Genomic DNA, 7,800 nt, shown 5'->3' on the forward strand with positions numbered 1-7,800 from the left:
GGGATGGCATTTTTGCAAGAGATAGGGTGGGAAGAGGTGTATTCCAGGTAGCTGTGGGAGTCGGTGGGTTTGTAGAAAATGTCAGTGTCAAGTCGGTCGTCACTAATGGAGATGGAGAGGTCCAGGAAGGGGAGGGAGGTGTCAGAGATGGTCCAGGTAAATTTAAGGTCAGGGTGGAATGTGTTGGTGAAAGACCGCAATTTCCCTTCCCACGTGGTTTAGAGGGATATAGGCCAAATGCTGGCAAATGGGACTAGATCAGATTGGGATGTCTGGCCAGTGCAGATGAGTTGGACCGAAGGGTCTGTTTCCTTGTTGTATAACTCCAGAAGTCCTTAACCTGGTATATTTCAGATTACTCTGTGTCGTTGTATGTCATGTTAAAATGCAATAAATAGAGTCCTGCAGAAGCCAAAGTTTGAACACAGTTCTTCAATTTGTCGTAAACCATTCTGTCTGGAATATAAAATCTCAGGTGTGGCCCGAAAGCCAAGCAACAAAAAAAAAACTTTTCAAAGCAATCAACCCTTCTCTGTAACATATCGTCAACTTCTCCTCCCACATTTTTTGTTCCACTAACTTTCTGGATAGAGTGCTGGTGAGGCCATATCTGGAATGCTGCATGCCACCTGACTTGAGAGAGGATGTACTGGCACTGAAGGGAGTGCAGAGGAGATTCACTAGGTCGATTCAGAGTTGAGGGGGCTGGTTTATGACGAGAGACTGGGATTATATTCATTGAAATTTAGAAGAATGACAGGGAATCTTATAGAAACATATAAAATTATGAAAGGAATAGCTAAGATAGAAGCAGGGAGCTGTTTCCATTGGTGGGTGAAACTAGAACAAAAGGGCAGAGCTTCAAAATTAGGGGGAAGCAGATTTAGGACTGAATTGAGGGGTAACTTTTTCACTGAAAGGGTTGTGAATCTATGGAATTCCATACCCAGTGAAGTAGTTGTGGCTTCCTCATTGAACGTTTTTGGAGCTAAGACAGTTAATTTTTTGAACAGTAAAGGAATTAAGAGTTATGGTGAGAGGGCGGGTAAGTGGAGCTGAGTCCACGTAAAGATCAGCCATGATCTTACTGAATGGCAGAGTGGGCTGGAAGATGGTGCCAGATGGTCTACTCCTGCTCCTGGTTATTATGTTTCTACTCTAGGGAAAATAACTCCTCTTGCTTTCTTCATGGCAGCACTTTTGCTGATCAGAATCAACGTGCGGCGCATTCAACAGCCTTTTCTAAGTTGTTGTGATCATTTGAAATGTACCATTCTTGCGTCTGTCTTGATGAGGAAAACCTCCTGCAACGTACCTGACCTTTCGGCAACAGCCATTGTGTTACATGTCTTCAGCAACTGCTCTCTTGATCTGATATTCTTCGTAATCCTTTAATAAATCCAAAAGGACGTTTATTTACAGTCTCCCACGGTACGGACTGACCTGAACACTGCGCGGCCGCCCCAGTTACCATGACGATGGCGCGGTCCGAAGGTGAACCGGAAGCGGTTTAGGCTTACTCGGGCTTCCGTTTCCGGCGGTGGGAAAGATGCCGGCGGAGGAGAAGCGGTGGGAGACGTTGGACGCTCTGCGCAACTCGGAGAAAGGGCGGCTACAGTACGATTCGCGATGGCTGGAGGAGGGAGAAGTGAGTGCGGCTCATGGAGGAGGGGGGTAAAAGCGAAGCCAGGCCTGACCCTGACCCCCCCGCATCCCGGGCTTGACCTCCTCTTCTCCCATTCTATTTTCCCCGCCACATTTCCCATCTCCCACCTCTGTCCCATCTCCCACCTCTGTCCCATCTCCCACCTCTGTCCCATCTCCCACCTCTGTCCCATATCCCTTCTCCCAACCTCTCCCTGTCCAATATTGGTTCTCTTTCCCTCCCCCTACACATGTCTCCCTTTTTTGCTCTTCTGTTGCCCCTACTGATGGGTAATTATTTATGTTTTGTGGCAGTTGAATCTAAAAAACACATTGTGTTAATGCAAGCTGTTGCTTTCACAATTATATGAAGAAGGGCTCATGCCCGAAACGTCGATTCTCCTGCTCCTTGGATGCTGCCTGACCTGCTGCGTTTTTCCAGCAACACGATTTCAGCTCTGATCTCCAGCATCTGCAGCCCTCACTTTCTCGTAGCATATATCAAGTTGGGAATCAGATGCCAAAATGTAAACCCAAACATTTTCTGTACTGTGAGTCTTTCACAGAAATCAAGCAAATGAAGAGCTTGATCAAGTTAATATGAAATAAATAAGGGCAGTAAAGAAATACTTACATATCTGTAGCACCATTCACAACCTCAACATGCAAAAGAATGTCACAGCTAATTAAGCTCTTTTGGGAATGTAATTACTGATGTAAGGTTAAAAATGTGGCAGCTAATTTATGCACAGCAAGCTCCCACAAACAGCAATAAAATAATCTGATTTTTCTGCTGTTGGTTGAGATGTAAGTATTGCAAATCATAATTTAATTCTGAACCTAAGTATAATTGAAAAATAAAATTCTGAAGCTTTTTGTGATGCAGGGCATTTGTCGAATTTGTAAATCAAATCAAAGAGCACAGCATCCAACATTAGATTTGTGTCCATAACTGAATTACATTTACTAAACAATCTTGAATGGGTAAAAGTATGTTGGAAATCAATTTAAGATTGATAGTTGATTTCACAGAATGGCACACTTGCATAATGGAAGCTGCATATGTTGACACACCGTAATCTGTTCTTTGCAGCTGGAACATGTGCACCCATTGTATCTGTTTCAACTTAACAAAACAGACAGTTTTTGGTTCATTCCTCTGGGTGAGCCTTGACCAATCAACTTGCCTGGTTTAAATTTAAGTAAACCTCACCAGTTAACTGTCGATCACCATCTAACTGGTGCATTCTGTATGATAATACCGTTACACATTAAAATCCACCTACCAACCAATCATCCTTCTTTACTTACTGCATAAAATTTTGTTCCCATTACATTGATATTCTTGTGAATGTCCTGATGACTGCCAGATTAAAAAAAATTGGCAAATGTGCCTTTTTGTTTTCTGCTTACCCTGGGTACATATTAATTCGCGCACTGTAATGAGAGAAAGTGATATAGCATTTTTAAAGAGAAAGATTTTATCACTTAAGAAAGCGATTGTATGTTATAACTATTTCCCCAGATCTCAGTGATTAAGAATATTAAGTTTTACTTAGTTTTATTCTCTCTTTTCAGGATCTTTTACAACAATGCAGATCTTCTCCCAAGCTCTCTGTCAGTTCAGCATGGGTATTGGACCACCTTTTCCAACCAGAAACTGAAACCAACACTTCTGAGAATTTAACACCCCTGATCTATGGCCTCACCAATGATGACCAGCTCCAGGAGCCATCTGTTCCTCCTCCAGACCAAAGAACAGAAGAGAAAACAACTAATAATACTGTTCAGGTATTCACCTACTTTCATTCAGATATATTGATGTTACTGGGCTGGTAATCCGAAACCTGGATTAATGATCAATGACAATTGGTATTTCATGGAATGTAAGGGACAGCTATGTCGAAATATGAAGTTGGTTAACTATGCATAATTTCAAAAGTTGCAAAATATATTCTAAAGGGTGAGGACAATCATGCAGATGTTCAAATTAACAAGTTGATAGAATGGGTGAGCAAGTGGCAGATGAAATTTTATGCAGCAATGTATGAAGTGATTCATTTTGATAGGAAAAGTGCAGAGTGACAGTATGAAATAGTACTGAGTTTTAAGGACATAGAAACACATGTAAATCATTGAAGTGGCTGGGCAGGTTGACAGAGCTGTTGCTGTGGCATCTGTTTATCTTAGGTTTTGTTAATAGAGACATTGAGTATGAAAGAAAGGAGATTCTGTCAGACATTTTTCATCAATCTGTTCAGATATGTTAATGACACATGTCTGAAATAGGACGGCATTGTGGCTCACAGGCCAGGGACCTGGGTTTGGGACCTGGGTTTGATTCCATCTTGGGTGATTGTCTGCGTGGACTTTCCACATTCTTCCTGCGTCTGCATGGGTTTCTGCAAGGTTTTCCAATTTCCTCCCACAGTTCAAAGATATGCACGTTAGGTGGATTGGCGATGTTAAGTTGCCCATAGTGTCCAGGGATGTGCAGGCTAGGTGGATTAGCTATGAAAATGCAGGGATATGGTAAGAGATGGGTCTCAGTGGGATGCACTTCAGTGGGGCGGTGTTTACATGGTGGGCCCAATTGGCCGCCTTCCACAAGGTAGGGATTCTGAGTCTAGATGGGATTGGATCAGGAGCTCCTGACCCAGAAGTAGGAACATGGCTACTGTACTACAAGAACCTCGAGATTATGTTAAGCTTGTTTAAAGCTCAGTTTGTGTAGTCACTTCAGCTGTGGGTACCTCACTGCAGGAAGGATGTGAAAACATTAGAGAGAGTGCAGAAAAGATTCCAAGAGAGTCCCAGAATGAGGAGATTTAGTCACATACATTAGAGAAGTTGACTGTGGTTTTCTTGGAGAAGAGAAGGTTTTAACAAGATTGAGTAGAGGTGCTCAAAACTATGAAAAGTGTGGATAGAGTTGGTAGGAGGAAGAAAACTTTCAGTTGGTGAAGGGATTGAGAACAAGAGGGCACCAATTTAAGGCAGTTAACAAAAGAAGCAATGGAGACATGAGCAAAAGCTGTTTCATGCAATGAATAGTTAGGATCTGGAATGCACTATCTGTGTGTGTGGTGAGGGGCAGATTCAATTGTGGAATTTGAAAAGCAGTTGGATTATTTTAAGAGGAAGAATATGCAGGACTGTGGCAGAGTGTGACATGAGCTAAATTGCTCCTCCAAAGAGACAGCACAGATGTGAGGATCTGATTGGCCACGGCGAACGCTGGAACTATTCTATGACCTGAAACTGAGTTTAAACCCAACATGACATTTGAAGAATTTACATTCAGCTAATTGAATAAATGTAAAATGAGAAGCTAGTATCACTAATGGTTACATTGTAATTGGCAGGTTGTTGTAAGAACCCATCCTATTCAGTAACATGTTTTGGGAAGAGATCTGCCATCATCCATATGCAGTATGGCCTATAAATGATTCCAGTCACACCTCAATAGCTGATCCTTCACCGTCTGGTGAAATGGTCTGGCAAGCCACTCGGTTGTATTTGAGGAGGCAGCTCACTGCCACCTTCAAAGGTAGTTAGAGATGAGGAGCTAAATGCCTCCCTTGGTAATGTTGCCAGCATTCCATAAATGCATGAAAAGAATTAGCGCTACCTAATATAATTCCATTTCATTAAATGCAGTCTACTATGGTATGATTCATTATTGGACGTTTACCGCGTATGATCCACAGGCTGTTTCTGTTGTGTTAGTATTTAATCATTCAGTAGCTCGTGCTGCTTTGCATGTAGCCATAGTCATAGAGATGTACAGCATGGAAACAGACCCTTCGTGCCCATATCCCTCCAAACTCTTCCTATTCATATACCCATCCAGATGCCTTTTAAATGTTGCAATTGTACCACCCTCTAACACTTCCTCTGGCAACTCATTCCATACACATACCACCCTCTGTGTGAAAAAGTTGCCCCTTAGATCTCTTTTATATCTTTCCTCTCTCACCCTAAACCTATGCCCTCTAGTTCTGGACTCCCTGACCCCAGGGAAAAGACTTTGTCTATTTATCCTATTCATGCTCCTCATAATTTTGTAAACCTCTATAAGGTCACCCCTCAGCCTCCGACCATAGAGATGTACAGCACGGAAACAGATCCTTTGGTCCAACTCGTCCACGCCGACCAGATATCCTAAATTAATCCAATCCCATTTACCAGCATTTGGCCCATATCCCTCCAAACTCTTCCTATGGATGTACCCATCCAGATGCCTTTTAAATATTGTATTTGTGCCAGCCTCCACCACTTCCTCTGGCTGCTCATTCCATACACCCACTGCATGAAAATGTTGCCCCTTGGACCCCGTATAAATCGTTCCCGTTTCACCTTAAATTATGCCCTCTACTTTTGGACTCCCCCACGGCAGGGAAAAGACTGTCTATTGACCCTATCTATGCCCCTCATGATTTTATAAATCTCTATAGTGCCTCACAGCACCAGAGACCCGGGTTCAATTCCCACCTCGGGCAACTGTCTGTGTAGAGTTTGCACATTCTCCCTGTGTTTGCGTGCGTTTTATACCGGGTGCTCCGGTTTCCTCCCACAGTCACAAAGATGTGCAGGTTAGGTGAATTGGCCATACTAAAATTGCCTGTAGTGTTAGGTGTAGGGGAATGGGTCTGGGTGGGTTGCTGTTCGGAGGGTCGGTGTGTACTTGTTGGGCTGAAAGGCCTGTTTCCACACTGTTAATAATCTAATCTAATCTATAAGGTCACCCCTCAGCCTCTGATGCTCCTGGGAAAATAGCCTCAGTCTATTCAGCCTCTCCCTATAGCTCAAATCCCCTAACTCTGCTACCATCCTTGTAATTCTTTTCTGAACCCTTTCAAGTTTCACAACATCCTTCCAATAGCAGGGAGACCAGAATTGCATGCAGTATTCCAAAAATGGCCTAACCAATGTCCTATACAGCTGTAACATGACCTCCCAACTCCTATTCTCAATGCCCTGACCAATAAAGGCAAGCATACTGTTGGAGAATTTAGCCCAATTAATCAGAGATCACACACGCACAGATCGGACTGAGAACTGACCAGGATTTATTTAACAAACAGCGATATTGCGGAAGAGACTTGACCCCCACTGAAACAGTCACTGACAGGCTGTTAAGAAGGATCCACAGTTTTTTTTCCTGAACAGAGAATACAGTGGAGTTTTATACCATTACAACAATGAAATGTGAGTTATGAGACAGTGGTGTGAGTTGTACAACAAAGAGAAATAAAGTTCATTGAAAAGATTCAAGTGTCCAGTGTCTGATAATAAGTTTCTTAATTGACTCAGGAGATTCCGATCCTTGTCTGGAGTACGTGTTAGTGGATTTCATTCAGGTATCAATGTGTTCGTATTGTTGAGGGGTCAACAAAGTACCTTTGGTGCCTCCTTGTCTGGGTACCCATTATGAAGTCTTGACTCCTAGTGGGAGCAGCTGTGCCCTAAGGACAGAGGTGCTGGGCTATTGTGGCGTGCGAGGCTCATTATCAGTTAATCTGAACAAGTATATTTTCTTGCTCTGGGCTGAATGAGTCGTGTCCTGAGGTATGTGTGATGTGGGGCGGCAGGTTTGGCCAATATGAGGCATTGTGGATACGTTCAGTGGATAAGTGCAGACATTTTGTGTTGTGGCCATGTCATTGGGAGGCCGGGACCCGTATTTTCTCCCACACATACCAAATGCTTTCTTCACTATTCTATCTTCCTGACTACACTTTCAAGGAACTATGAACCTGCACTCCAAGGCCTCTTTGTTCAGCAGTACTTCCCAGGACCTTACCATTAAGTGTATAAGTCTTGCTCTGATTTGCCTTTCCAAAATGCAATGCCTTACATTTACGTAAATTAAACTCCATTTGTCCCATTGGCCCATCTGCTCAAGGTCCGTTTGTACTCTGATGTAATCTTCTTGTAGTCCACGACACTTCCAATTTTGGAATAGTGGTGCTGGAAGAGCACAGCAGTTCAGGCAGCATCCGAGGAGCAGCAAAATCGACGTTTCGGGCAAAAGCCCTTCATCAGGAATAAAGGCAGAGAGCTTGAAGCGTGGAGAGATAAGCTAGAGGAGGGTGGGGGTGGGGAGAAAGTAGCATAGAGTACAATAGGTCAGTGGGGAAGGAGATGAAGGTG

General features: G+C 43.3%; 1 protein-coding gene across 4 annotated transcripts in view; it reads left to right on the forward strand.

Moving 5' to 3' along the window:
• The first annotated feature begins 1,504 nt into the window (after nt 1–1,504).
• gle1 (GLE1 RNA export mediator) overlaps nt 1,505–7,800 on the forward strand; it is a 59,249-nt gene continuing 52,953 nt past the window's right edge. For 3 of the 4 annotated variants that reach the window (XM_043720576.1, XM_043720577.1, XM_043720578.1), the window contains exons 1-2: nt 1,505–1,648; nt 3,223–3,435. In XM_043720576.1, coding sequence (XP_043576511.1) covers nt 1,550–1,648; nt 3,223–3,435 — 312 coding nt within the window. In that variant the 5' untranslated portion in view covers nt 1,505–1,549. The remainder of the gene's footprint in view (nt 1,649–3,222; nt 3,436–7,800) is intronic. The other variant, XM_043720579.1, reaches the window with a different exon arrangement.

This window comes from Chiloscyllium plagiosum, chromosome 30 (genome assembly GCF_004010195.1).
Source record: "Chiloscyllium plagiosum isolate BGI_BamShark_2017 chromosome 30, ASM401019v2, whole genome shotgun sequence".
In the NCBI taxonomy this organism is placed as follows: Eukaryota; Metazoa; Chordata; class Chondrichthyes; order Orectolobiformes; family Hemiscylliidae; genus Chiloscyllium; species Chiloscyllium plagiosum.